This window comes from Myotis yumanensis, unplaced genomic scaffold (genome assembly GCF_028538775.1).
Source record: "Myotis yumanensis isolate MYYU_CA2020_CCGP unplaced genomic scaffold, mMyoYum1.0.hap1 SCAF_12, whole genome shotgun sequence".
NCBI lineage: Eukaryota > Metazoa > Chordata > Mammalia > Chiroptera > Vespertilionidae > Myotis > Myotis yumanensis.
In genome coordinates, this window is record NW_027223763.1 from 1,402,339 (window position 1) to 1,429,663 (window position 27,325).

General features: G+C 66.6%; 4 protein-coding genes, 1 long non-coding RNA gene and 2 other non-coding genes across 10 annotated transcripts in view; 2 read left to right on the forward strand and 5 right to left on the reverse strand.

The window, feature by feature from the left end:
* Positions 1 to 1,287, forward strand: part of DIPK1B (divergent protein kinase domain 1B) — a 3,352-nt gene extending 2,065 nt beyond the window's left edge. Inside the window, 7 exon segments of the mRNA XM_070431058.1 lie at positions 95 to 397; positions 399 to 446; positions 448 to 651; positions 653 to 688; positions 690 to 752; positions 754 to 792; positions 794 to 1,287. Of these exon segments, the coding sequence (XP_070287159.1) occupies positions 95 to 397; positions 399 to 446; positions 448 to 651; positions 653 to 688; positions 690 to 752; positions 754 to 792; positions 794 to 907 (807 nt within the window). The 3' untranslated portion in view covers positions 908 to 1,287.
* Positions 1,288 to 2,596: 1,309 nt separating this feature from the next.
* LOC139020358 (uncharacterized) lies at positions 2,597 to 5,487 on the reverse strand. Of its 2 annotated transcripts, none has more exons than XR_011473300.1 (4): positions 5,318 to 5,487; positions 4,682 to 4,760; positions 3,550 to 3,622; positions 2,597 to 2,943 (listed from the first exon to the last, which is right to left on the reverse strand). It is a non-coding gene; the product is annotated as an uncharacterized lncRNA (long non-coding RNA). The 2 variants fall into 2 exon arrangements; XR_011473301.1 differs by lacking the exon at positions 5,318 to 5,487 and adding an exon at positions 5,086 to 5,277.
* Positions 4,058 to 4,191, reverse strand: LOC139021331 (small nucleolar RNA SNORA43). Its single transcript, XR_011473452.1, has one exon. It is a non-coding gene; the product is annotated as a small nucleolar RNA SNORA43 (small nucleolar RNA).
* Positions 4,831 to 4,960, reverse strand: LOC139021348 (small nucleolar RNA SNORA17). Its single transcript, XR_011473463.1, has one exon. It is a non-coding gene; the product is annotated as a small nucleolar RNA SNORA17 (small nucleolar RNA).
* A 3,931-nt stretch (positions 5,488 to 9,418) lies between the features above and the next one.
* MRPS2 (mitochondrial ribosomal protein S2) lies at positions 9,419 to 12,138 on the reverse strand. Its single transcript, XM_070429983.1, has 4 exons — positions 12,085 to 12,138; positions 11,658 to 11,798; positions 11,188 to 11,317; positions 9,419 to 10,122 (listed from the first exon to the last, which is right to left on the reverse strand). The coding sequence occupies exons 1-4, from the start codon at positions 12,122 to 12,124 to the stop codon at positions 9,522 to 9,524; spliced, it is 912 nt and encodes a 303-aa protein (XP_070286084.1). The 5' UTR covers positions 12,125 to 12,138; the 3' UTR covers positions 9,419 to 9,521.
* Positions 12,139 to 12,255: 117 nt separating this feature from the next.
* Positions 12,256 to 16,390, forward strand: PIERCE1 (piercer of microtubule wall 1). Of its 3 annotated transcripts, none has more exons than XM_070430320.1 (3): positions 12,256 to 13,062; positions 13,940 to 14,021; positions 14,832 to 16,390. In XM_070430320.1, the coding sequence occupies exons 1-3, from the start codon at positions 12,884 to 12,886 to the stop codon at positions 15,390 to 15,392; spliced, it is 822 nt and encodes a 273-aa protein (XP_070286421.1). In that variant the 5' UTR covers positions 12,256 to 12,883; the 3' UTR covers positions 15,393 to 16,390. The 3 variants fall into 3 exon arrangements, with proteins under 3 accessions (XP_070286421.1, XP_070286422.1, XP_070286423.1); XM_070430321.1 differs by having other exon boundaries at positions 14,841 to 16,390; XM_070430322.1 differs by having other exon boundaries at positions 12,264 to 13,062; positions 14,806 to 15,090.
* Positions 16,391 to 18,380: 1,990 nt separating this feature from the next.
* Positions 18,381 to 26,574, reverse strand: PPP1R26 (protein phosphatase 1 regulatory subunit 26). The gene is given in 4 exon segments (XM_070430318.1): positions 18,381 to 23,048; positions 23,050 to 23,349; positions 23,542 to 23,681; positions 26,551 to 26,574. Coding segments are annotated over 2 exon segments (3,627 nt in total). The 5' UTR covers positions 23,292 to 23,349; positions 23,542 to 23,681; positions 26,551 to 26,574; the 3' UTR covers positions 18,381 to 19,663.
* Between the last annotated feature and the right edge of the window lie 751 nt (positions 26,575 to 27,325).

The following is a 27,325-nucleotide window of genomic DNA, read 5'->3' on the forward strand; positions in this document are numbered from 1 at the left end:
CACCTGGGCACCTGAGGGCCTGGCACCCACACCAAGGCCGGCCACACCCTGGCTCTGAACCACTGTCCCCCTTTCGTTTGGTCCCAAACTTCAGGCAAACCTGGGAGACCTGCCCTCGCTGCCCGCGCTGGTGGGGCAGGTCCTGCTCCTGGCCGACTTCAACCAGGACAGCCGGGTGTCGCTGGCCGAGGCCAAGTCGGTGTGGGCCCTGCTGCAGCGCAACGAGTTCCTGCTGCTGCTGTCGCTGCAGGACAAGGAGCACGCGGCCCGGCTGCTGGGCTTCTGCGGGGACCTGTACGTCACCGAGGGCATCCCGCCGGGCTCCTGGCACGGGGCGGCGCCCCTGCTGCGCCCGCTGCTGCCCCCCGCCCTGCACCAGGCCCTGCAGCAGTGGCTGGGGCCCCCCGTGGCCCTGGCGCGCCAAGGTGGCCATCGGCCTGCTGGAGGTTCGTGGAGGAGCTCTTCCACGGCGCCTACGGGACCTTCTACATGTGCGAGACCACGCTGGCCAACGTGGGCTACACGGCCACGTACGACTTCAGGATGGCCGACCTGCAGCAGGTGGCGCCCGAGGCCGCCGTGCGCCGCTTCCTGCGCGGCAGCCGCTGCGAGCACAGCACCGACTGCACCTACGGGCGCGACTGCAGGGCCCCCCTGCGACCAGCTCCTGCGGCAGTGCAAGGGCGACCCTCCTGCAGCCCAACCTGGCCAAGGTGTGCGAGCTGCTGCGGGACTACCTGCTGCCCGGCGCCCCCCCGCGAGCTGCGCGCGGAGCTGGGCCGGCAGCTGCGCCACCTGCGCCACGCTCAGCGGGCTGGCCAGCCAGGTGGAGGCCCACCACTCGCTGGTGCTGAGCCACCTCAAGACGCTGCTGTGGAAGACCATCTCCGACACCAAGTACTCCTGACGGCCGCCCGCCCCGCGCGGGGCTCCCGCCGGGACTGCGCCCGGACCGGACTGCCCGTCCCCCCTCCCAGGCCTTCAGCCGCCCTGGCCCTGAGCCTCCTCCCTCCTCGCCTGTCAGGGGCGAAGGCGAGGCTGCAGGGGCCGGGCTGTCGTGTCCAGCCCAGTGGCTCCTGTGACCAGGGGCCCCCTCACCGTCCTGCCCTTCCCCAGGGTCCAGCAGCCCAGATGGAAGGACCGTGGAGCAGGAATGAGGGGCTGGAAGGGGAGGCAGGAAGGAGGACCTGGAACCCACCAAGGGCTGGCCAAGGCGCCCGCCCAGGCTGAGTGGGTTTTGTTACTTTCAGGATCACCAGATGTAAATAAATAAATAGGTTTTCTGTGCGTGCTGTTCCCCTCACTGTGCCTGGACCAGGCCCCCTGCCGTCCAGACCACCCCTGGCAACGAAAGTAATTGTATGGTTGAGTCACATAAGGAATGTATTTAAAGGGCCAGAAGGTTGAGAACCACTGCCTTAATGTATGAGGCCACTCAGATGTGGATTTTTAAAAGTATTAAGATATTTTTGATTTCAGAGAGGGAGATAGAAACGTGAATGAGAATCATTGATCTCCCCACCTGGGGATCAAGCCTGCAACCCGGGGATGTGTCCCAACTGGGACTCTAACCTTGGCCTCCTGGTTCATAGGCAGACGCTCAGCCACTGAGCCACACTGGCCGGGCTAGACGTGGATTTCCCTCAATAGACTATTTGGAAATTTTGATTTTGCAAGCTTAAAAAAACAGCCAAACCACATAGCCTAGAGGTATGAGAAAACCTAGAAAAGGTGTCCTGAGTGCCTGAAAAGTCACTCTATTTGGAAGGGACCTCTCGTGTGTCCATAGTGAGAATAGGGTGAGAACGTAACCCCAGCCACACGGGCCCCCTGGTGACACCAGATGCTGGAGGTGCTCCCTCAGGGCAGAGAAGCCAGGCCGGCACAAGGACAAGTGGGACTGCTTGACATGTGCCCAGGAAGTGTGTGCAGCCGTGGGTGCTCCCGGTGAAAGACCCTCTACCCCAAGCAGCTCGGGCAGGGTCACTACAGTGAGACCCTCAGACACCACTGGGTTCAGAAGGCTGCTCGCCCGGCCAGGTTCCCAACACAGCAGTGTCCCCACCCCGTGTCAGGCCAGGAAGCGGCACAGGGCTGGGCAGGAGGGGACAGGCTTTGAGCAGGACCCCCAGCTGCCTGTCGCGGGCTGTACAGGAGGCGAGAACCTTCCCCGGGCAGCCCTGTCGATGCTTTGGTGCCTGAAGTCGGGAAGGACCCGGCCTGAGGGTCAGCCCCTCAGTCGCCAACACTGCAGTGCCCTGGCCACCCGGAACCTGTGAGTGGCCTGGCACCCTCTGGACCCCCAAGGCTCCCTGGAGGGGACACAGGGCTGAAGGAGCAGCGGCCACAGGCTCCTGTTAAGCCCGAGCACGCCGGCCCTCCTGGGACCCACTTCCTGAGCGAGTCCACCAACAAGCTTGTCTGGTGTCACCTATGGCGTGGGCCACCCACACTGTCCCTGCCCCCTCCCCACAGTGGGCCTCGGGCTGGAGACCACCACACGGGCAGCTTAAAACCTTGTGGTGCTCCCAACACTGCACCGTGGAACGACCATCACGCCCCGGGAGTCTCCTTCGACCCCTGGATCAACGTGTAGTCAGTGAACAAACACGGTTTCCTTTATTCAAGAACCTGGACACACGCATGTAATCTGCAGGGTCACCTGGCACCTTGCCCCTCGGAACATGTGAATGAGCGTCCCCAGCAACAGCGGCCAGCGGTGCATCTGCTGCCACCCCAGCATCCGGCACAAACGACTCTGCCCGCCCGCGCTTCTGCCAGGGCTCCCCGCCCCGCCCGCCCGCAGGAGATGCTGCAACCAGCAGCACAAGGTTTGTCTGTCTGTCTGTCTGTCTGCTGTGATGTGAGCCAGGCAGCCTGTTCCACGCGCTCTGCGCTCTGCTCTCGAGGCGGCACCGCTGGCCTGGTCCACAGGAGCCCCACCTGCAGAAAGAAAACCAGCCGATTAGGACCCTGCAGCACGCCGCCGGCTGGGCCATCATCCTCAGCTCACCAAGCCCCCCCCCCCCCCCCGCCGCCCCCTGCGGCAGCAAGAACAGCCAACATTCAAGGCGACATTCCTCACAGATGCTCCCTCCCAAACCTGGACCCAGGGCCACAGAAATCGAGGGCAACAGCACACGTGCTGCCATCTCCAGAAGCCCCCACTCCCCACTAGGGTCACACGGCTTTGGGGGAGCCAGGTGTTGTGAGGACTCGGCCTCCTGCCAGCAGCCAGAGCTTGTACCTCAGAAATCACCGCCAGCCACTCCTGACCCACAGGCCGGTGAGGGGACGAGCCCCCGCTGTCCTACAGGACAGAGCTCCTGGGCAAGCTATCCTCGGCCAGCAGTCACCGACACCACCGCGCCCACAGGGAGCTGGGCCCCCAGAAGTCAAGGGGCCTCACTGCCAGCCAGCCCTCCCTCCCCCAGGGCCACCGCGCCCCCAACACGTGCGCTGCTGACCGAGGGCGTGTCCTGGGAGGGCCACACAGCTCAACTCTCACACACGGAAACATTTTAGGGAACAAGGTACAAAGCGTCTCACCAGACTCGAACCAGGTGGTTCTCCTTGAGCACGTGGCCCCATCCTGTCTGGCTGCCAAGCACCAAGCTCTCAACTGCAAAGGACAAGGACAGCGGGTCACACCTCCACCCCAGGAGGGTTACCTACACCCCCCTCCCAGTGCCCTGGCTGGGACGGTCATTTGCAGGTACCATCGGCCCACTGAGGGCATCCACGTGGGGCCCGACTCCCAACCCACGGACAGGCAAACGCTGGGCGTGGACCTCTGGCACCCCCGCCCCACCCCTAACTGACCAAGCCCCTCCCGCTCCCTGAAGTTCTCTGCTTGTCTCAGGGTCGCTAGTGTGGGTGCTCATGTGCCAGGTGGCTCCCGACAGCCCACCCAGGGACAGGGAGCCCACACGCCCAGCCCTCTGCACCCTCCGGGCAGGAGCCCTGTGCCGCCAGCCCCACTGCGTCTGCCGCCTGCACGCACCCGCCCGCCGAGGTCCCACACACGGGCCCCCAACGCCAGCGGCGGGCGCGCCAGGAATGTCAGGCCACAAACCATTCTCGGTGCCCACGGTTCTGAGCACTGAGCGTAGAAATAGCCACTTCCTCGGTGCCCGGGCGTCACAGGTGCAGCAGGCAGCCGGTCTGCGGTGCCCGCAGGTCCAGCACCCGCAGGGCAGCCGCCCCTCCCCCCACTGGCCCCTTTCTGACCCCAGACGGGCACCCAGAGCAGAAAGCAAGCACCGGGCCGCCCACTCTGGCCCCCGGTTCAGGGTCTGAAGAGCCTGGGGAACACGTGCAGCCACGAGGGCCCGCCCTACAGACTGCTGCACCCCGGGGGGCTCCCAGTGAGGCTCCCACACCGAGGGGAGGGTGTCCGCGGGGACGTCAGGCCTCACTCGCCCGAGGTTCCCCTGGCCTGTGGCACGGCCTGGAACCTCTAGCAGGATTTCGGGTGTGATGGGTGCACAGCCATAGACGTGCATTAAGCGGCAGAGCAGCTACCCACCAACACCCCGCAACACTCACACCCACTGAAGACTTTGAATTATGGGGTCGCCAGGTGACATTTTTTGCCCCAAAGGAAAATTTCGCTGCCACTTTTCTTATCCACGCGGCAGTAGGCAATGCTCAGACCGTCACCAAGCCCCAAACTACTCACCTGCCCCACTCGGCCCTGCGGCGGCTCCTACCTCCTGCCGTCAGACGCATGCGGGCCGCGATCGGGGGCCAGCCGCGACCTAGGAGAATCGAGGAGCTTTCACCCCACGGGCTCGGGCCGCCACCCCGCCAGCAGCCCAGAGCGCACCCCGTGTCAGGCCGTCAACCATCCAGGCGCCCACGGCCAGGACGCTGGGCGTAGGCGAGCCTCTCTGCTCTCTGCCGCCTAATGACGCAGGCGCGGCACGGCAGCCACACCTGCAACGCCTCCAGGGGCAGTGCGCGCGCGGACAGCCCACGCTCCCCCACCCCCACGGCCCCCGGCCCCCGAGGCCTCCCACGGCGGGGCCTGCATCTGCAAGCTGCACCGGGGACCCCCTGCTCCAGCGCCGACTGTGGGCTCACCCGGGCCCAGGACGCCCTCCCGGAGCTCGGCTGCCAGCAGGCAGCTCCCCGGAGCGGTCACCGAGGCCACACGGCGGGGGCGGATGCAAGACCAGGAGGCGCGCGGCCGGGGAGCCGCCGGACCGCAGGCCCCCGGGCCCCCGGCCCCCGCGCCATCCCATCCCCCCTCTCCAGCAAGAACACGTGGCCCGAAGCTCGGAGGCGCCCGCAGGCCCAGCCGCCGCTCCCTCACCGTCCCCGCCTCCTCCCCACGGCGCGCGCCACCCGGAGGCTCCAAACCGGCGGGCCCCTCGGCGAGCGGGTGCGGCCGGGGCCACGGACCCCGGGGCCGCGCGGAACAGCCACGGACCCGGCCATGGCCGCCGCCCCGCCGCCGCCCCGCCGCCCGGAAAGAGCGGGAGCGCGCGAGCGGCGCCCTTTATAGCGCGGACGGCGGCCCCGAGGCCCAAGCCGCGCCCACCGCTCCCCGCCGCCGCAGCGCCCCCTCGCGGGCCGGACACCCACCCTCCGGCCGGCGACTCGGTTCGGATAGTGGCGGCTGCAGGGCTCCTGGGGGGTGCGACCCTGCAAAACGGGGCTCCGGGGGAACCCGCCCCCCGCGGTGGCGGATGCGGGATCGGCCGGCCCGTGCGGAGCACCTGCAGCAGCGCTCGCGCCCCGCCCCGCGCGCGATGGCCCTGAGCCGGGGCCGCCCTCGTTGGCTGCGGGACAGAGGCACCGAGGAGAACCCGACAGGACTCGGGGACAGCGTGTCTGCGGGGGCCGAGTGGAGGGAGGACCCGGGGCACCAGACCTGCCTCCTGGGCCGGCCACTGGGCATCCCCTCCCGTGCCCCGTCCCTGGGCAGGGGGTGCCCTCCCCTGGGGACTGCGGTGCAGAGACGGAGGGGCCTGACTTCGGGGGACAGACGGCTGGCTGGGTTGGGGAAGAAGGACGCCCCTTTCCTTTCCACCCACCAGCCGGGAGGAAGCTGCGTCCGGGCGGGAGGGACCTAATTCTCCAAAAGAGCGAAGTTTCCAGAACTCTGCAGAGGGACCCCGGGCCTCCCATGACTCCCCCTGGCCGCTGGGATCCGTGGGGCACCCTCTTGTCCTGTCCACTCCCAGCCCTCCCCACCCCCCCACGCTCCGGGGCTCCAAGCAGCGGGCCACACTGCTGACCTGGGTGCCGGCCGGGTAGGTGGGAGCCTGGTGCTCCTTGTCTTGTCCTGCTGGGACCAGAGGGGCTCGGACAGTGGCGGGCACCCCCTTTTAGAGCAGATCCTGGGGCGCACGGCAGCGTCACCCGGCCCGTCACACCCAGGAGCTCAGCGAGGTGGCTGGAGCCTGTGGGAGTCCCTGCTTGGTGCTCCCTCGCTGAGGGCCCCCAGCGTGGCCCAGGCACCCCAGCTGCACACCAAGGACCAGGCCCGCAGGGAGGGCGGGCGGACGGGGCGCATCGGAGCTGGGGTTTGGGTCATTCCATGGCAGTAGTTCTCCACCTCGGCTGCACATTAGAATCACCTGGGGATCTTTTTAAAATCCTGATTTCTGGGCCCCATCCTCCGGAAATTCTCTTTGTTATGGGGTGGGGCCACAACATTAGTAACAAAGAAACAGAATTTCCGGAGGATGAGGCCCAGAAAGCAGGATTTTAAAAAGATCCCCAGGTGATTCTAATGTGCAGCCGAGGTGGAGAACCACTGCTCTATGGGCTTCACTGCACCTTTGACTTTTTCTAGTTTCGCACAGTGAACGTGCTGCTGCACAGACCAGGTGCCCTGCGTGACCTCATCCTGAGCAGCACGCGTGTACACGGCTAACACCAGGGAGGAGCCTCGCATGAGAACCAGCCGCACCAGGATGTGGGCCGGGAAGGAAGGGAGCAGCGGGCGGGACACACGGCTTCTGAGGTTCGGGGACCTCTGTGCGGGCGGCGCTGACACCGGGACACCATCCGGGCCGCGGGCCGCTGACTGCTTCTCCCCTCTCACCCCCACCCCGCGAGCAGAGTCCGGGCCACAGTCTCCCCTGAGGACGTCAGAATTGGGGGGTTCCTGCCCCAAACCAATGGTCATGTGCAGTGCCCCCGAAGCGACAGGACATCACGTCTTGTCCGTGACCTCAGGCGTGCGGAGAGGACATCACTGACACGGGGTCCGCCCTGCCTCCAGGAGGGCCTGTCGGTTGGGCTCCGGGTCTTTGTGTCCCACCGGATTTGGGGGAGAGAGGACGAGGGAGGCTGGGGAAGCAGGGGTCCCCCAGGGTCTTAGGGCCTCTCATTCCCCAAGCAACCCCCATGGGAGGGTGGAGACCTGCCCGAGGTGGGCCTGCCATCCCGCCGCCCTGCCTCAGTTTCCCAACTGTCCCCCGAGGGTTGCATATGCAACAGCCTCAGCCCAGCTCAGCGTGGACACGGGCAGGGCTCCCATGCGGCGGGGGAGGGACGCACGAGCCTCCGTGGACACGGGTGGACCCAGGCGGATCCCACGGAGACAATTAGGCGTGGCCCGCAGTTGAGCGCGCACGTGACCCCGCCTTGCTGCCCACATGCACCATCCCAATGGCGTCTCTCTCCCCCCACCCCACCCCTCCATGGCAACACAGCTCCGGCTGGTCCCCAGTGTCCGGGTCTAGGCCACCTGCTCTGTACCCCCTCACCCGCGGGGGCGTTTGGAGGGTCCTGGGGGCCTCGTCCTGTGTGTCGTGGGGTGGAGGACGGAGTGTGGGGTGACTGCTGTCCGAGAACTCGGCCCTGGCACCATAGGCCGCCCCTGTGCGAACGCGTCTCCCCGTCTCCAGTTGCCAGGGCCAGAGCAACTGACCTCTGAGCCCGAGGGACCCACTCCTCGCTGTGAGCTGGCTCCGAGACTCTACAGGGACAGGGTGTGGAGAGCGGCTGTCGCGTTCGGACAGGTTCAAGCCTCAGACTAATGAGAGGGCAGGTCCTCTCGTGGCAAAGCCACGGGCAAGTCCCAGCACAGTGATGGCCAGAGCCTGTAGTTGTGAGCTTGACCTTATGGTCCGCACCTGTGGCCCCACGTGGCTGAGTGACGTGGGCTGCGGAGGGGCAAGTAAACAAAGCTTGACCAGGTGCATGTAATTGAGTGGATTTGAAACCCGAGAATTGTAACCACGCCCTTACTGTGCCTCGTGGAATCCGATAAAATAAAGACTCAGCTTGCAGGCCGTGGCGCGGTCTCTCCGTCCGAGAGGACGGCGTCCCACCCAGCCCCAGCTTTCTCCTCTTGTCTGTCTTCTTCATCCTTCACCGCCCCCCTCAGGCTCACTGAACCTGGCTGTGCACGCTGCCCACACCTGCACTCACTCCTTCAGACTCATTCCCGCCACATGCGGATGGCATAGCCAGCCTGGCGAAACCATCACCTGTGTCACCACATGTGTCCTTGAGCCACATTTAATATTCCAGGCCCGGTGTAGCCGTCCTGTGTCCGACCCAGACCCGGAACACACTGTCCGGCGGAGGCTGCAGGGTCCAGCAGTGCTCACGCCCTTGGGCAGCCTGTCGATTAGGCACTTGTGTGACGTTAACTGTCGTTGACGCCTCTTAGGGTTTGTGCTCGGAGGTAAGGTCAGGGAGGGAAGAAGGAAATTCAGCTTCACACATGTGCGTGTGCGTGCACACACACACACACGTGCTCAGCTACAGTTTGGGAAGGCGCCGAGTGGGCCGGGCTGGCAGAGGTGGGCACAGAGCAGCCACTGTGGGCTACCCTGTCCCAGACCCTGCTGCTCACTCCCCGGCAGACGGGCCGCACCTGGGGTAGGTGCTGAGCCCGAGGAGGCAGGCAGGACAGAGGGCCCGCCCAGCCCCGGGACACAAGTGCGGCCAGGGGGGCCCATCCCAACCCCTGGGGAGGGGCCTGGCCTGTGGGGGCAGCATGAGGGCCTGAGCCCAGCACTGACGGTGGCCCGAGGGCAGGTGCCCCTGTTGCCCTGCCCAAGCGACGCGTCCATGTGCCTGCCTGTCTCAAGGCCCAAGGACCCTGAGGGCAGGGACCTTGGTGACCCGGGGCTTGGGGGGCATCTGGGAAGTGCCACACAGACGGCTGTCCACGGACCACGCTGCTGAACAAGGCTCCCAGCCACGTGCTGCCGGACCCAAGCTTGTTACGTGGGGATCGTGCCGTCTGCCCACCCAGTGGGGGACTCACCTGCAACCTCGTTTGACAAACAGCCAAGGGCCACTCGGGTCCAGGAAACAAGCTGCCCGGAGCGAGAACCTCACACACAGAGGGCGGATCTCAGGGCGGAAGCAGATTCCGGGACAAGCGTGCTTCCCGCGGGTCCCTGCTAGTCCTCTGCACCTGCAGGGCCCGTGGGCCACGGAAGGTGCTGCCAGAACGAACGGCAACAATAGCAGGCCCCCAGGCCGGGATGACTCGAACTCAGGACCAGGCTTGGCTGCCGATTTTATTTAGGAGGAGGGTGGAGCTGTCACAGTGAAGGACCCGCCTCCAGTGAGGCCTGTGTTCCCGGGAGGGCGGGACCCCGGCCCTCGGCCCCCTCCTGGCCCTGCAGCCGGTACAGGGCCTCGACCTGCCTTCGCTTCTCCTTGGCCCGGCTGACGACGGTCCGGAAGAGCCTGCAGAAGAGCTGCACGGCCGCGGGCGAGTCGTCGTTGCCGGGCACGGGGTAGGTGACGAGGCAGGGGTTGCAGTTGGTGTCCACGATGCCCACGGTGGGGATGTTCATCTTGGCCGCGTCCCGCACGGCCACGTGGGGCTCGAACACGTTGTTGAGCGTGTGCAGGAAGATGATGAGGTCGGGCAGGCGGACGCCGGGGCCCAGCAGGAGCGGCGCGTTGGTCAGCAGGCCGCCCTTGAAGTAGCGGGTGTGGGCGTACTCGCCACAGTCCCGCGCCGTGTTCTCGATGAGGTAGGAGAACTGCCGGTGGCGGCTCACAAACAGGATGATGCCCTTGCGATAGGCCACGTGGGCCGTGAAGTTCAAGGCCAGCTGCAGGTGCGCGGCCGTCTGCTCCAGGTCGATGATGTCCTGGTCCAGGCGGCTCCCGAAGATGTAGGGCTCCATGAACCTGCGGGAGACCCCCCGCCCCCCGCGAGTGAGCAGGGCCCCCCTCCCAGCGACGACACACAGAGGACCCTTCCCGTGCGTGCTGACTGGGCAGGTGGTGTGGCTGTGGAACCTGCACCCCGCCCCCTGGGGACCCTAACAGCTCATCCTCCTTGGCCGTCTGGACGTTTAAACACAAGAGTGTGCCCTGCTCTCTGCTGTTCACGTCGCAGCCACGTCTGTCATTATTCTTTTTTAAAATCTTACTGATTTCAGAGAGGAAGGGAGAGGGAGAGAGACGGAAACATCAATGAGGAGTCATTGATAGGTTGCCTCCTGCGTGCCCCACATTGGGGATCAAACCTGCAACCTAGGCCTGTGCCCTGACCGGGAATCCAACCCTGACCTCCTGGTTCACAGGTCAACGCTCAACCACTGAGCCCCACCGGCCGGGCTGTCATTGTTCTTGAGGCTTTATGACCGAGGTCCTTCTGGGATGGGCCGAGGGGCCAGCAGAACGGGGAGGGGCCCAGGCTGCAGCGTGAGGGGTCCGGACAGGAGCAGCCAGGCCTGGGAGGGAGCCCCGAGGGCAGAGGGCCAGTGGGCAGGACAGATGTCACCCCTCAGCTCCACTTGCGCTCACGCCCACCTGGCTCTGTCCCTTCCTCTCAACAGACTCTGCCCAAGGCCCACAGGCCCCATCGCACCCTCGCCCCCGAGGCAGCTTCCACTGTGCAGGCCGCCCTCCTGCCCGTGGGGCCCTCCTCAGGGGCCCAGGATGCTCCCTCCCAGCACCCACGTGACAGTGCCCCGGGGTGGCCAAGGGGCCAGCCTTCGCGGTACCCAAGCTCCTGTCGTCCCCAGGCCTCCCTGGTTCTGGTCACCTCGGTATAGGGCCCCCAGCTCACATCCACCGCTGCTGGGGAGTCAGGCCGCGGCACCCCCTTTGGATACAAGCTGAGTCCGAGGACACCCCCGACCTCTCCTGGGGCGCAGGGACCCCATCTGAAGAGGAAGGGGTTGTCCTCAAGCTGACACGTGACCCTGCACCCAGGACCAGGGCAGAGGGTCCCACAGCTCCGCCCACCTGTGCCGACAGCCGGCTTTGTGTCCCAGGTGCACGCGGGCATCAAAGAGGCTCCTCACGGAAAACAGCTCCTGGACGTTGAAGAAGTCCGCGTGCTTGAGGGGCTCGCTGAGGACCCGGTCCTGCAGGTCTGGGGGGGACAGGGTGCTGGGTCTCGCCCTGCCGCTCCTACGGCCCAGCCCGCGGGGCGCAGGGCCACAGGGACCCCCCAGGAGGCTGGTGCCGACCGCCCCTCCCCGAGGGAGCCCAGCTGGCCTCGCCCCGGCCTCGCCCGGTCCTCGGGGGTGGGTGGGGGACACCGAGGTCCGCTTCCGGGGCCCACCGAGCCCGCGGGGCTGCGGGGATGGGCGCCCCTCCTCCTCCCGGGCTCGGACCCTCCAGGCTGCACAACTGGAACAGCGGAGCTCGGGACTCCGGGCGACTTCAACCCCAATGGGGAGCCCGCGCCCCCCTCCCGGTCACCCCCGGACCTGCACTGCCGCTGCCGCTGCCGCCCTGGGGGTCGCTCACGGCGGCGGCCGCGGCACTTCCCGTTGTCCTGCCGCTCGGCCGGGCTGGCCCCGGGGTCGCCGCCTGGAGGACGTGCAGCCGGAGCGGCCGGGGCCACGCACCTGCGGGGAGAGCGGGGCGCGGATTCGCGGCGCGGCCTCCCGGGCCCTCCCGCCCCAAGTCTCCGTGCGGCGGCCGTGCGGGCCGGGCGGGGGTCCCCGGGAAGCGAGCAGGGGGGCGGGGGGCGGGGGTCCCCGGGAGGCGAGCAGGGGGCGGGGGTCCTCGGGAGGCGAGCGGGGGGGGGGTCCCCGGGAGGCGAGCAGGGGGCGGGGGTCCCCGGAGGCGAGCGGGGGGGGGGTCCCCGGGAGGCGAGCAGGGGGCGGGGGCGGGGGTCCCGGGCGCGCTCACCCGCGCTCAGCAGCCGGGGCAGGGCGGGCGCGGGCGCCATGGTGCGGAGGAGGCGAGCGCGGTGCCAGAGCGGCCTCCTCTTCCGCCGCGGCCCGCGCGCCCGCCGCCCCGCCGCCTGCCGGCCCGGAGGGGCCACTGCACGTCCGCCCGCTCCCCCGGCCTCCCGCCTCCTGCCGAGCGCGGGACCGGGTCCTGGAGGCCTGGGGAGGGACAGGGTGCTGGGTCCCTCGCGCCGTCCGCTTCCCCGGGACCCGCCGGCGCCCCCTGCACCGCCCGCCAGGCTCGCCAGCCTCTCTGTCCACATCGGTTTAGGGTCTCAATGCCGCTCGGCTTAGGACGGCTCCGTCACGTTAGGCAATCGGGAGCCGAAATGCCGGCTCTGGGCTCCGCGCGGCACGACCTGGCGGGGTCCGGGAGCGCCCCCAGCGCGGGGAGCGTGGCCCCTGCGGGCGGAGGGCCTGGCGGAGCGGGAACCCCCGCGGTGGCCGCTTTCCCGGCATTTGGGACGAGGCCCGCCCGGCCCGCATCCCCGGTACCCGGCACTGCAATCCCAGGAAGTGAGGGTTTGTCATCCCGGCCTGCGGGGGCCCGGCGTGCTCGCCCCGAAGGTTCCAGATCCCGCATTTCAGCCCCGCCGGCCCGCAGAGGCGCGGCGCCTTTAAGGACCCGACCCACCCATTCAGGCGACCCAGCCGTCGCTTAGCAACGGGACGCCGCGCGACCCTGGTGGCGCGGGCCGCGGGGAGGCCGTGCCTTGCCTTCCTTCTTCCCCGAGCAGCTCCCGCGGACGGACGGCGGGATGTCCCAGGAGAACCCCGGAGAGTGCGCGGCGCCCGTGGAGTGCGCGGCGCCGGTGGAGGGCGCGGAGCCCGCGGAGCCCGAGGCCCAGGCCCCCCCGGAGAAAACCAGCGACTACTACCGCGTGGACAAGGACCTGCCGGCTCGGTTCAACCACCCGGCGTGCTTCCGGGGCTACAGGTGAGCGCCACGGGTGGGGTCCCCGGGCAAACGCCGGAGGGAGAGAGAGGCCACCTTCCCCAGCGGGCGGTCCCGTCCTGCGTGCGGGAGCCCCAGGTCCCCAGCCGGCCGGCACCTCAGCCAAGAGCGTGGTCAGCTCTTCACCAGATGAGCTGCCCAGAGCTTTGGACACACGTCCGTGGGTCCAGCCGCAGTGCGGGGTGGATGCCAGCAGGAGTCTGGAAGCCCAGCTCGGAGGCTGGGGGAAGCCCCGCTCCTCTCCAGACAGAGGAGCCCTGGAAAGTGGGAACCCGGCCGACCTCCAATGGAGTGGGTGGCCTGCGAGCTGTTGCAGCGCAGTGCAAACTCTACACCCTTCGTCCCCGCCCTCCGGCCTCCAGGCCCCCCACAATCCCAGAGCCGGATCTGTTCCCGGAGAGAGGACTGGGAGGGTGGAAGATGGCGGGTGCCGGGACCTCACAGGGTGGGGGCCCACGGTCAGCCTGTTCTGGTGGTAGAGTTGGCACCGGGGACTGCAGGCATCTTCTCGGGAGGCTGGGAGTGGAGGCCCCCTGGGTGGCGGGGTCTGGAGGCTGAGCCACACACAGCCCCGGGCCTACCCACCTACCAGGAAACGACCACGTGTGCCCGGCCCATGGGTGCTGAGGGCCAGCGCGTGACCCTGGGAAATTCTCCAGGCTTTTCTCTGGGAAGAGCAGGGGCGGAGGTGGGCAGAGGGACCAGGAGGCCGAACTGCGCTCCCCGGGAGCCCACATCCGGGGCTGCACCTCCAACCTGGAGCACTCCAACAAGGCTCCACCCGTCAGACCCGTGCAGGCTGGGCTCAGGCAGGTGATCACGAATGCACCGAAAATAGAGGGTGTGTGTCGCCTGCTAGGAGGACCAAGGAGCCCGCCTCGGTGTACAGGACCAGTAACCAGGCCTACGGGAGCAGGGCGCCCACCGTGCACGAGATGCCGGTAAGCGGGCACGAGCCCGGGGGAGGGCGGGCGTCTCTAGAAGAGACCTGAACCCTGGATTTCTCAAAGGGCCTCACACCTCGGGGCAGGGGGCGGGGCTGGGAGGGCCCAGGGCTCCAGGCGGCAAAGTGTGAGGGACCGCGGAGCCTGGTGGAGCAGGGCGGGTAGGAATGAAGGACTCGCCCTGAGATCTGGCGGTGAAATTGTTCAAGGGTGCAAAGTGCATGTGCACTCGCCCACAGTACTCCAGGGACCGGCCCCATTCACTCTCGCACGCACACACACACGCGCGCTCGCACATACATGCACGTACAAACATACACACACACGCACACACATGCACGCATGCACACACATACGCACGCGAGCACACACATGCGCACTTATGCACACACGCATGTCAGTTCTGAGGCAAACAAAGAAACGTCCGATAACCGGCCTGGTGGCACCGTTTGTAAACCAGGAACTGGGGGCGCTTGAGGCGGGACCCCCCAGTCAGGGCTCGTAGCCACACCTGGGAGGGCCATGCCACAGGCAGGCGGCCGGAGCTGACCCTTCCCTCCGTGTGATGGTGGGAGGAGGCACAACTGGTCATTGTCCGGATGGCGGTTGTGGCCCGGGATGGCCGGGGACGGCCGGGGCCAACTAGGCCTTCCGGTCGCACTGGCCTCGCCGCTTCGCAAGAATAGGGACGTTTCCTTACGAATTCTTTTTCTCCCCGAAATACCGAGTGACGAACGGGTAACGGTCTCCCCATGCACCGCTGTTCCCTTTGCCCTTCCAGAAAGTGTTCTACGCATATTCAAATAGCTTCTCCAGACAGCTGGCGGCCGCGGGAATGTTCCGGAACACTTCCTTCAACGTCCACGTGGAGAAGAGCTCCGTGTCGGGCGCCGACAACTGCATCACCTCCTACGACCGGCTGAACTTCCACCCCAGCTACAACATCCGCAGGCCCTCCATCTGCAACGACTGAGGCCGGCGCCCGCCCCCCCTCCGCCCCCCCGCCCCCATAGCTGCCGGGACGGGACGGTCCCTAGCTCCCTGCTGTCCCTCAAAATGCCTTTCCTCCGTGAGGCCCTTTCCCGCCTGACATTGGAGGTGGGGAGGGGGCCGCTGCCTTGCCTTTGCATTAAAATGTTGCCACATCCTGATTCCCCGACTCACCTGGGATCGAGGAGCAGGTCGGCGGGCGTCCAGGGCCCACGCGTTGCCCTGAGCGCGTCCCCGTGTCTGCTGCGGAGCCTTGTTCCTGCTCATGCTGCTCAGCTGTGCGGGGAGGGCCGCCCTGCCCGGGCGCTGGGCCAGCAGGCGCTGCGGAGCCCCTGGAAGGTGCCAGGCAGCCAGGCAGGAGGGCGCGTCGGTCCCTGAGCCTCAGAGGACAGACTCGGGGTCCCAGCCAACAGCCTCCGGCCCCGAGGAAGCCGGGTGGGCGGCACAATAGACGGGACCCGGGGGAGTGCACTCCTGGCTGGTGGAGGGCAGGTGCCCACGGGGCAGTTCTTGCCTTCGTGTTTATTTAAACTTTCCAATAAAAAGTGAAACAAACAAACAAACCAAAAAACCGAGCAGGCAGGGAGTAAGCTTCCTCAGGAAGGGTCTCGGCTGCAGTAGCAGGTTTTTACCTGCGTGGCCCGTCCTCAGGGAGAACCCAGCCTCTCCGGCAGCCACAGGGACCCCCGCCTTCAGGGGGACCCCCCACCTTCAGGGGGACCCCCCCGCCGCCTTCAGGAGATGTGCTCGTTACCTTGGAAGACAGTAGCAGCCACGGCCACAGACCACCCACAGCGCCTTCTTCATGGGCCTTTTAGCCGAAGAGATTTTACAACTGAATTTGGGAAGAAATTAAACCCCAATTTATTTCTTCATTAAAACCGTTGGTTATTAGCACCCAAAGTAAACATCTTGGCAACACTCGTGTCCAATTTGGAATGACAATGGTTTCCAGAGAAAATCAGTACATTTAATAAAAAGATACAAGCCTGAGCCCCAGCCTGCCTGGCTCTGTGGTTGGAGCGTCGGCCACGCAGCAAGGATCATGGGCTCGATTCCCGATCAAATTCGAGGGCACGTACCTGGGCTGCAGGTTCGGTCCTGAGGGGTCCCAGGTGGGAGGCGGCCCATCGACGTGTCGCTCACATTGATCTCTCCCCCTCCCTTCCACGCTCTCTCAAAATCAATGGGAAAAATAGAAATATCTTCGGGCGAGGATTAACAAGAAAAGAAAAGAAGTAAAAAGACACGAAGCGCACCTGAGCCAGGACCCGCACCCCGGAGCAGGAAGCCAGCGCGGCCCCAGGCGCCCGCGAGCTCAGTTCTGACCCTTCATTAAACACCAGAGAATGGACGCCTCCTGGATTTGGTCCTCTGATGAAATAAATGCAGGAAAAGGGTGCCTGATGCTACCCCAGTTTCTGAACTCAGCAGAAGGGGAGTCCTCCCCTGGCCACTGACTGGAGGGGGCAGCCTGGGGGGGGGATTAAAACCAGCACAAGCAGCGGCGTCTCCTCCTGCCTTAGAAGCGGCGAGGCTGGGACCCCTGTGACGAGGTGGCTGCCCGAGCCAGGCCCCAGGGGAGACCCCTGACCCCGGACAGAATCCCCATTCTCCGCGGCTCCAGGCTCCGCTGGGTCTCGCCCGCTGACGGAGATGCAGGTGGAGATGCAGGCGGCCCCCACCGGCGCCGAGGGGTGAGCGTGGGCAGTGCCTGTGCACCTGCGGGGGGGAGACGTCTCTCTCTCCTTTAAAAACAGGTTTTTAATTTTTTAGAGCGAGAGGAAGGGAGAGGGAGAGAGAGAAACATGGATCGGCTGCCTCCTGCGCGCCTCCTGCTGGGGGTGGAGCCCACCACCTGGGCATGTGCCCTGACGGGGAATCGAACCGGTGACCTCTTGGCGCCCGGGATGGCGCTCAACCAGCTGAGCCACAACCAGCCTGGGCGACAAAGGTCTCTTAAAGGAAAAGGCTGGTGAGTTAAAGGTCATGAAAAGTGAGCTGTATTGAGCCCCGGCTGGTGTGCTCAGTGGTTGGAGCGGCAGCCCCCACCCCAAGGGTTTCAGGTTTGATTCCTGGTCAAGGGCGCACACCTGGGTTGCTTGTTCGCTCCCTGCCCCTGGTCAGGGCGAGTGCGGGAGGCAGCCAATCAGTGTGTCTCTCTCACCAATGTGTTTCTCTCGCTCCCTCCCTCCCACTCTCTGAAAAGCAGTGGGAAAAATATCCTCAGGTGAGGATGGGCAACAACAGAATAAGTGAGCTATATTTATTTCCCTAAAAAAAACCATGAAAACGGGTGCTAAGCTCACCGCCGGCGTCACCGAGTGAGTGCGGGCCCGACGGGGGCCGAAGGCCTGTGGTTGATCGAGGCCAGTAACTGCCATTTCTAACAGCCACTACCGATGAGGCGGCGCTAGGCCAGTGATGGCGAACCTTCTGAGCTCGGCGTGTCAGCATTTTGAAAAACCCTAACTTAACTCTGGTGCCGTGTCACATATAGAAATTTTTTGATATTTACAATCATAGTAAAACAGACTTATATTTTTGATATTTATTTTATATATTTAAATGCCATTTAACAAAGAAAAATCAACCAAAAAAATGAGTTCGCGTGTCACCTCCGACACGCGTGTCATGGGTTCGCCGTCACTGCGCTAGACTGTGTCTATTCTAAGCGGAAGGAGTGTCTGAAGGAGGGAAACAAACACCTTTGTGCACACGCATCTCCCCCACCCGGTCGCTGTCTGCAGCTCTGGCTCTGGGTCCAAGTTCTGGCGCCACCGGCCCGTTCCTCCCCGTCCACCTGCCGCCTGCGGTTTGCAAAGGGCTTTGCCGCTGTCCCCTCCTCTGAACCCCTCACCTGGGGCAAGTCTCACTCCTGCCCTGTTTCCCGTTTCCGGTGGGAAGGTTAGGGTCCACCTTGGGGGTGTGCTGGGAGGGGCCAGGTCCTGGCGTCTGCCCCACCTCCTGGCCCTAACTTCCTGCAAATTCACACAAATCAGAGGGGCTCCAGCCACGACAGGTCCCGGAATCTTTTATCTCTTTAGCCTCTTTTCACAGGGAATCTGTGTCCCGAGGGGAAAGAGTTAGACCCTCCGGGCGAGCTGGATGCTCCCAGATCTCACCCGTGTGGGTGTTCGCACAGCACGGCCACAGCGCGGCCGGCCGAGGAGAAACGAAAGCTCCCTTCGGACCGTGTACTGAGTTCATTCCCAACCAGAACAGCTACAGACAAGGCGATCAGAACACGGGGGTGGGGGTGGGGGGGGTGACTGGAACATGGGGCGACAGCAGCCGCCCGAAGGGCACCGGATGGGGTCCCCACGGCTCCTGGAAACCATGCTCCGCCCACCAGCTTCTTCACCTCCCCTCCCCTCCCCTCCCCTCAGAGAGCAGACCCCGCGGCACTTCGCTGTCACTTCATTTAGCTGCTGAGTTTGCTTAAAAGCAGTAACTTCTTCCTCTGAAAGCCAATTTCCACCTCTGCTTCTGCATTTTTCTTGTGACCTTTTGTCTGTTAATTATAGTCGATCAGGATAAGAGGTTTCAAATATATTGTGACATACGTCAACATGAAAACAGCACCGGAGTGGCCAGCACACAGAACGCCAGCCAGCACCTCGAGGGTCTGCACACCTCGCCCGCCAGCCTGCCCGGGAGCTTGCCCACGGGGTGCAGGCCGGGAGCGTGGGATTTGTCCTGCTTCACCCTCTAACGGCCCCTTCAATGAACTCTGGGGGTGGGGGCGGGAGGTCAAGGTGACAATACCTTTGTTGTTTTTTAAAAAATGTGTCTTTAAGAAATTTGACTTCAGAGAGAAGTGAGAAGGAGGGAGAGAGAGAAACATCAATGATGAGAGAGAATCATGGATCGGCTGCCTCCTCCTGCACGCTCCCCACTGGGGATCGAGCCCACAACCTGGGCACATGCCCCGCGCCGGCTGGGCACTCGAGACCTCATCATGCTCTGGACGTGGACATGTGAGCACACGGGCTGCCTGCTATGTGCAGGGCCCAGACTGAGAATGAGGGCAGAGGCTCCCTGCACAGAGCGGTTTATTGAGCTGCTGCCCGTGGTCACGGAACAGCACTGGACGGGAGACAACACCGGCCCCGGGCGGCCGGGTCCTCGCTGGCGTCTGTGCTCTGCGGGTGCTGGTCGGAGGCTGCGGCCGCAGTGCTCAGGGGGCGTGTCAGCCTCCCGGCCCAGGGTCCCCGCTAACGGGCGATGTCCAGGAACCTCCGGACGGAGACCTCAGGGCTCAGGGGGTGCCCCGGGGGGTGCGATCGCTGCCCCCCCAGGCACAGCGGACGTTTCCGCAGCAGTCACCCGAGTGCCAGCTCGGAGTCATGGGCAGTGGCCGTGGTGGGCGGACCGAGGGCGAGCCGGGGAAGCCACGGGACCGCCGTCGGGACGCCCTACAAAACCCAACAGCTCTAGTTTCCAAAAATAGTTTTTACAGCACTTAAATAATTTACAAAAAAAGCTACAAAAATCATATTTACCAGGACACACGTGTTAAATAAGGGCATCACTGCCCGTTAGTGTACATATGTACAGGGCGGCCACGGCGGCCCGTCCCCCTACCCAGGGTCCCTCTACGCCCGCGTCCACGCGCGGCCCCGACACGCCGTCGCCGGGCCGCCTGCTCACAGCTGGAGGACCGTGCCCTTGGCCGCGGGGCTGCCGTCCTCCACGGAGGTGTCGCTCAGCTCGCTGGTGTCGCTGCGCCAGGCCGCCTGGTCCTCGTCTTGGTCGGCCCGCCGCCCATACCTCAGGTCTAACACGTCCTCGTCGGAGCCCGAGTTTCTGCCGCCGCCGCGAGAGCTGAGCGCCCTCCTCCGGGGCCAGGGCCGGGCCTCCTTGCCGAGCAGGCGTGAGCGTCCGAACCGGCCCGCGTGGCCAGCGGGGGCCTCCCGGAAGGCCGAGAAGGCCGGGCCCTGCAGCGGCAGGCTCAGGCCGGGGCTGAAGAGCCCCGCGGCCGGGGCCCCCCAGGACGCACTGCTTCCGAAGTGGTACAGCTGCGCGGGGAGCAGCGGGGAGAAGCCCGAGAAGGGCAGGCCCTTCCTGGGGTCCGTGGCGGGGCTGGCGGGGCCCCGGGCCTGGCCCTCCGGCCCCCTCTCCTTCTGGCTCCCCAGGCCCCCCTTCCACGCCACACCCCTGCCTTCTGAGCTCAGCGCCCACGTGCTCTGCAGTGCTGTCTGGTGGGCGAAATCGCCCCACGCGAGGGTGAGGCCGGCCTGGGGCCCCCCCTCCCTGTCGGCGCCCGGGCTCCGAGTTGGTGCGCTCCGGCTCTGAGAGGTCGTGGGCAAGGCCCCGCCGGGACCTCGCGCCCGGGTATCTGCCTCCGCCATCACGGATGCCCCTCGCGGGCCCTGGTCTCTGTGAGGGTGAAGGCTTCTCTTGCCCGCGGGGGACCCTCTGGCCGAGAGGGCCCCACTGCTGCTCCGGGGAGGTGCCGGCTGGCTTCTGGGCGGAGCAGCGGGGAGGCAGGCAGGCTCCATGCGGGGCCCGCCCCGGGGTCCCGATGTTGACTGAGGGGTCCCCCTGCCCCTCTGGCTCCGGGTGCACACGCCCGGCTGAAGGGCCAGGGCCGGGGCCGCCCCCTTCCGGCACAGTGGCTCTGGCCGGGGCCCGCTCCCCGGACCCGCTCCTGGAGTTTCTGAGCCGCTCTCCGTCTCCTTGGCCTTTTCGGCCAGAAACTTCCGGATCTCCAGCTCGATGCTGTCGTCACTGTCCACGGAGCTGCTGTCATCAGACCGGAGGCCGGGGCTGGCGCCTGGGCCGTGGCGGGGGCGGGCCTCGGCCTCGCTGGGGAAAGGACTCTGCGCCGACGGGAGGGCCTGGGGCGGCTCCGTGGGCCTCGCGCCCTCCGTGGGGCTGCAGAAGCCGTGGGACGGTCTCCCCGGTCTCCCCGGCAGGCCCACCCCGCTGTCCCTTTTGGACTTGGAGAGGCAGCTCTTCAGCACGGACGGGCTTCTGTCCTGGCCGCCTCTCTGGGGGCCGCCCCGCGGACCCAGGGCCCGCGCCTCAGTGCTGCCGAACCTGACCTTCTTCCGGCCCCCGGCTCGGGGGTCCCTCCAGCGCCTCCGGAGCCGCCGCTTGGACCGCAGCAGGTCCTTGATGGCCGAGTCCAGGTCCTCGTCGCTGTCCAGCGAGCTGCTCTTGTCCTCGGAGCTCTCCTTCCCGTCCACACTCCGGGCCTCGCCCACCTTCCCGGGGCCTGGCGACACCCCACCCCTCGCGCCCGTGGCTCCGTGCTCACCCCCCAGCCCGGCCGTCCTGCAGGGGGGGCGCTGCCCTCTGGCCTCGTCGTCGTCCCTCGCAGGGGCCTCGCAGGCCTGGCTGGGGCAAGTGTCCGGGGGGCCCTCCTTCACCGCCTCTCTCGCTTTCTTTGGTGTGGATGACCGCAGGGCGCCACCGCCTCCCCTGCGTTTCCGTCTGCAGCTCAGCAGAGGCTCCGGTGTTCTAGAGACGGGGCCCTCGGGGTCACCAGCCTGCCCGCGGGGGCCCGGCGGCGGCAGGGGGCTCTGTGCGGACGGCGGGCAGGTGTCCGCTCTGGCCGGCAAAGTCCCCGACTGGGCCTTCAGCGCCAAAAAGTTCCGGATCTCCTGCTCTATGCTGTCGTCGCTGTCCACAGAGCTGCTGTCCCCGTCCGAGCGGGAAGGCACACGCGGGGGAGCGGGGAGCGGGCTGGCGGCCGGGGGTCCGTTCCCGCCCTCCCCGGGGGCCGGCAGGATGGCTTTGGAGATGTCCAGTATCGCCTCGGCGCACATCAGCTCGGCGGAGGTGTCTGCGCGGCACGAGGCCCCGTCCGCGGACCGGCTCCTGGCCGCCGTGCTCCCCGGGGCGGCGGGGGCTTGGGGTTCTTTTGGTGGCTCGGACGGATGGTCGGGGTCAAGGCCGCCTGGGCCCAGGCCCACAGCCTTCGAGGCCAATGGCTTCCTCTTGCCTGGCGTTTTCCTGGGGGTGAAGGGCAAGGCACTTTTCGTGGCGTGGCTGGCGCCGTGGGCGGGAGGGCTGGGCTGCTGCTCCCCGGCCGGGGCTTTCGGGGGCAGGTCCCCGCTCGCCTCCTTCCTCTTCTCTCGCTGGTACCGCTGGATGGCCTCCTCGATGCCGTCGTCGCTGCTGGAGTCGGCCGCCGCGCGCACGGGGGCCGGGCCCGCGCTCCTGACTCCCTGTCCCCTCCGCCCGGGGCCCAGGTTCCTCCTGGCCCGGCCCTTACCCGGGGCGTCCGCAGTGCGGCAGGGGGCGGCCGGCCTGGGGGGTGCGGGCTGCGGGCCACCCACGCTCTCCGGCTCGGCGGTGACCTTGGACCTGAGGCTCCTGGGTTGCGCGGCGGCCGTGGCCAACCGGGGAGGATTCTGGAAAACAAACTCCTTACACGCTCCCGCTGCGTCCTGCCGGGGCGCCTTGCCCACCGGCTCTTTGCTGGACCGGAGGGCGGGCGTGGCCAGGTTGTCGCCAGGGTCGGGCTTTTTGTCCGCAGGCCTGTCACCTTGCGGGGTCTCGTGCTGTCTCTTCTTGCTCAGGAACTGCTCGATTTCTGCCCGGATGCTCTGCTCGAAGGAGTCCTCGCTGCTGACGCTGCCCGGGGAGGCGGAGCCCGGGGCCTGGCCAGCCCCCACGCGGCCACCGGCTCCCACACGGCCACCGGCTCCCACGCGGCCACCGGCTCCCACACGGCCACCGGCTCCCACGCGGCCACCAGCTCCCAAGCAGCCACCGGCTCCCACGTGGCCACTGGCTCCCATGCGGCCACCAGGGATGCCTCCTGAGCCAGGGGCCCGCTTTGGGGGGCACAGGGTAGGCGGGGTGCTGTTCGGAGGCGGCTCCGGTGTGCACTGAGGGTCCCGGTCGGCGGCCGCGGGCTGGGCGGCCCCGCTCTTGGCCTTCAGGTACTCCTGGATGGCCTCCTCGATGCCGCGGTCCACGGAGTCGTCACTGTCCGAGTCCCGCCCCGAGGGGCCGGGGTCCGAGGCCTCCTCCTTCCTCTTGGGGTCAAAATGAGCAGCGAGACCGCAGGCGGGGGGTGGCGGCCGGCTGGGCGTGGCGGCCCCTGTGGCCTCGGTGCAGGGCGCGCTCCTGGCTCCGGCCCCGCACTGCCCGGTCGCCCCGAAGCGAGCTGATGAGCATCTGCACCCGGGCGCTCACCGCTGCGCCGGCTGCGCCCTCCGGCTCCGAGAGGCGGCCCGGGAACCTACAGCTCCCCGGAGGCCCGCAGGCCTCCCACGCGGACTGGAGAGGGAGCACAGGAGGCGCGTTCATGAGGAACATCCTAGCGACTGACCGGGAGGCACGCAGGGGACAGTCTGTCTGCCGCTTGCTTCACATCCTGCGGGGAAGAGAGCGCACGGGTGAGACGCACTGAGGGAGGGCTGCCTGCCGTGAGGGCTCAGGAGGAAGACGCGTCTTCGCCAGCCACCTGCCCTCAAGCGCCCACGGGAGCGCCCACGTGTCTGCCCTTTCCCGTCCCCGCGCCCACTCGGCACCTCCACCTTCTCTGAGAGGAACAGGCTGCTTGTACCTTAGGAGGCTGCCCAGGGGTCCGGGCGATGAAGGCCGCACACCCTTCTCTGCAGGGTCAAGGGCAGGAGGACTCGGACCCTAAGGGGTGAGCGGGAGGGACCCTGGGGGTCGTTTCATTCTTGACAGGAGCGGCGACCCCTGAGAGAGAACATTACGAGAGGTGAGCAATTCAGCAATCGCTTCCCCAAATATCTTTAAAGAGTCACCTTTTATTTAAGAACTAGTGGCCCGGTGCATGAATTCGTGCACATTGAAAGGAAATTAATTAGAAGAAGTATCTTAATATTGCTATTAAATGTTGGAAGAATCTGCCCTGAGGCCAAATAGAGTTCATCACAACTAGTTTACCACCCCCTGGCCACAGTTGGACACCTGGACGCTGGTGGAAGCAGGTGGCCCAGCCCCCCGTCCCTGCCACCCATGTCCTTGCCCTCACGTCCCAGCCGCAGAGCAGTGGGGCCAGCGATGGAGGGGCCTGGGTGTGGAGAGCCTAGTGGAGAAGGCTAACCCTTAAAGCACTCCGGTAAAAGCAGGCCGCGTCCTGGGGGGGTAAGGGGGGACAGGCTGCAGTGGTTTCCACACCAGCAGGCAAAGCCGGAGAGAACCGGCGGCCGGTGCGGACGGTGTTCACCGAGTGGACGGCGCTCGGCTGGCTGTACAGCCTGGCCTCCCAACAAACAGTTTTGTGAACGGTCATCCTGCCCAGGGCCAGATGGAGGCTAAACACTCAGGGGCATCTGTCTGCAGCAACAGCCTGTGCTTTAAAGCAACTGCCCGAGAGGAACCTCTCAGGAGAACTCCCTCGATCACACTGCCCCTGCCCCCCGAGAGGCCAGGCCAGGTCAGAGCCTGCTGGGAGGACACCCAGCCGGACCCCAAAGCCGCGCTGCCAGAACTGAAAAGTGGTGGCGGGCCCTGGGCATCCTCTCGGGCTGGAGCCTGGACACCCTCTTCCGGGCGGAGAACACCGGCCGCGGATCTTGCACAGCCCGGCTCCCTGCACCTAATGCCCCCACACATCACCTAATGCCCCCACACATCACCTAATGCCCCCATTCACCACCTAATGCCCCCCACACATCACCTAATGCCCCCATACATCACCTAATGCCCCCACACATCACCTAATGCCCCCATACATCACCTAATGCCCCCATACATCACCTCATGTCCCCCACACATCACCTAATGCCCCCACACATCACCTAATGCCCCCATACATCACCTAATGCCCCCACACATCACCTAATGTCCCCCACAATCACCTAATGCCCCCATACACCACCTAATGCCCCCATACACCACCTAATGCCCCCATACATCACCTAATGCCCCCACTCACCACCTAATGTCCCCCACACATCACCTAATGCCCCCATACATCACCTAATGCCCCCATACATCACCTAATGCCCCCATACATCACCTCATGTCCCCACACATCACCTAATGCCCCCATACATCACCTAATGCCCCCACACATCACCTAATGTCCCCCACAATCACCTAATGCCCCCATACACCACCTAATGCCCCCATACATCACCTCATGTCCCCCACACATCACCTAATGCCCCCATACATCACCTAATGCCCCCACACATCACCTAATGTCCCCCACAATCACCTAATGCCCCCATACACCACCTAATGCCCCCACACACCACCTAATGCCCCCACTCACCACCTAATGTCCCCCACACATCACCTAATGCCCCCATACATCACCTAATGCCCCCATACATCACCTAATGCCCCCACACATCACCTCATGTCCCCACACATCACCTAATGCCCCCATACATCACCTAATGCCCCCACACATCACCTAATGTCCCCCACAATCACCTAATGCCCCCACACATCACCTAATGCCCCCATACACCACCTAATGCCCCCATACATCACCTCATGTCCCCCACACATCACCTAATGCCCCCACACATCACCTAATGCCCCCATACATCACCTAATGCCCCCATACATCACCTCATGGCCCCTGCACATCACCTGATGCCCCCCGCACATCACCTGATGCCCCCCCATACATCACCTAATGCCCCCATACATCACCTAATGCCCCCCATACATCACCTAATGCCCCCATACATCACCTAATGCCCCCCACACATCACCTAATGCCCCCCATACATCACCCACAGTGGTCCAGCCCCTGGTGCCTGGGGCCCGAGGCAGATGAGGCCCTCACAGCTGACCCCGCCGTGCCCTCTGACCCTGAGCACGGGGCTCCCTGCCTGGGGGCGCTTTTGCCCGCACCACCTCTGCTGGGGCTGCCACCAGGTCCTCAGCCACGTCAGGGTGAGACCCCGCGGGGAGGGCAGCCCCACGCAGTCTGCACCCGGGTGCTTCTGGGGTCCAGGGGCCGGCGGGGCGCCAGTGACCTCCCGGAAGCTGCGCCAGACGCCACTGACCTTCCGCGGGGTCAGGGTCGGGGGGTGGGGGGTCCTCGGCCGCGCTCCGAGGGGGGGCGCCGGGCCGGCCGGAAGCGGCCCGCGGGCCCTCACCTGCGCCTCTCCAGGTGCGCCCCGCGCCCCGCCAGCTCCCAGGACCGCGGGACGCGCAGGGCCCGCGACGCGGAGGCGGGGCCAGGGGCTGCCTCGGGCGCCGCGACACCCGCCGGGCGGTACCAGCCCCGGCGCCCGGCGAAAGCGCCTCCGCCCCGCGCGCCCTCCCCGGCCCGGCGCCGCCGACTGCGGCCTGCCCGCCGCCCTCCTTCCCGGCGGGGCGCCCCCCTCCGCCCGCCGCCCGGCCCCTCGCCGCCCCCCCACCCAGCGCCGGCCGGTCCGGCCCGCGTCCCGGGGGAGGAGCGGCGCGCGGGGGGCGCGCGGGGCCGCGGGGTCCCGGCGCCCCGCCCCTCGGCCGCGCGGAGGGGGTGGGCCGCCCGCTCCCGGCGCCGCTCCCCGCCCCCCTGCCCGGCGTCCGGGGCCGCGCGGAGGGCGGGGCGCGCGGGGCGGGGCGACCCCCGGTGCCCCCTCCCCGGACCTACCGGCGGCGGCGGCGCGGCGGCGCGCTCCGGAAGCCGTGCCCGCTGGCTGGGCATCATGGGAATGGCACGGCCAGTTCCGGGGGAGGCGCGCGGCCCGGCCGGACCCCCGCCCGGCGAGCGCGCGCCCACCTGCCGGCCGCTCGGAGCCGGGGCGCCCCCCTCCCGCCCCGGACCGGGCCCCGGCGGGTCCTGGCGCCGCGGGTGAACTGATGGCGGGTGTGACGTCGGACCCCGCACCCCTGCGGAGGCGGGACCCCGGGTGGTGGGCCGCCCTGCCCTCGACCCCTCGGTGCCGGGAGTCGGGGAAGGCCCGCCCTCCCCTGCGCCCCGAGGTGGGCGTGCGCGCTGGGAGGTGGGGCGCGGGCGGGCGCCGGCGGCTGCAGGGCTCGGGGTGGTGGCTGGGATTGAGCTGCCGCGTCCCGAGGAGCTCGGGCAAGTCCAGGGTCCCCCGTGTGCGCGCGCGAGCCTGCACCCCCTCCCTCCTGCGTGAGCTCCCCGCTCGGAGCAGGCTGAGCCTGGCTCCCCCGCTGGAAGCGGCCGTCCCTCCGCCGGCCCCGGTGCCCCCAGCTGCGCGCCGCAGGGCCGGCTCTCCATCCATCCGGCCGCCCCGGCCTTCCTCCGGATCGTGGCCCAGGAAGCTAGGCCGGCAGGTTCCAGCCAGTGTTTCACAGAAGCTGCCCGCGGTCACTCAAGAACTGGCCCTGGGCCCAGCCGGTGTGGCTCAGTGGTTGAGCTGCGACCTATGAACCAGGTCACAGGCCCGGGTTGCCGGCTC

What these genes read in the sequence shown, in the direction of transcription:
- PIERCE1 (XM_070430320.1), top strand. Translation starts at nt 12,884, where the DNA reads ATGTCCCAGGAGAACCCCGGAGAGTGCGCGGCGCCCGTGGAGTGCGCG. An exon ending in GCGTGCTTCCGGGGCTACAG is followed by an intron (nt 13,063 to 13,939) that starts GTGAGCGCCACG and finishes GTCGCCTGCTAG; the next exon opens with GAGGACCAAGGAGCCCGCCT. An exon ending in CCACCGTGCACGAGATGCCG is followed by an intron (nt 14,022 to 14,831) that starts GTAAGCGGGCAC and finishes ATATTCAAATAG; the next exon opens with CTTCTCCAGACAGCTGGCGG.
- MRPS2 (XM_070429983.1), bottom strand. Translation starts at nt 12,124, where the DNA reads ATGGCGCCCGCGCCCGCCCTGCCCCGGCTGCTGAGCGCGG. An exon ending in GCCCCGGCTGCTGAGCGCGG is followed by an intron (nt 11,799 to 12,084) that starts GTGAGCGCGCCC and finishes CTCTCCCCGCAG; the next exon opens with GTGCGTGGCCCCGGCCGCTC. An exon ending in CAGCGGCAGCGGCAGTGCAG is followed by an intron (nt 11,318 to 11,657) that starts GTCCGGGGGTGA and finishes TGTCCCCCCCAG; the next exon opens with ACCTGCAGGACCGGGTCCTC.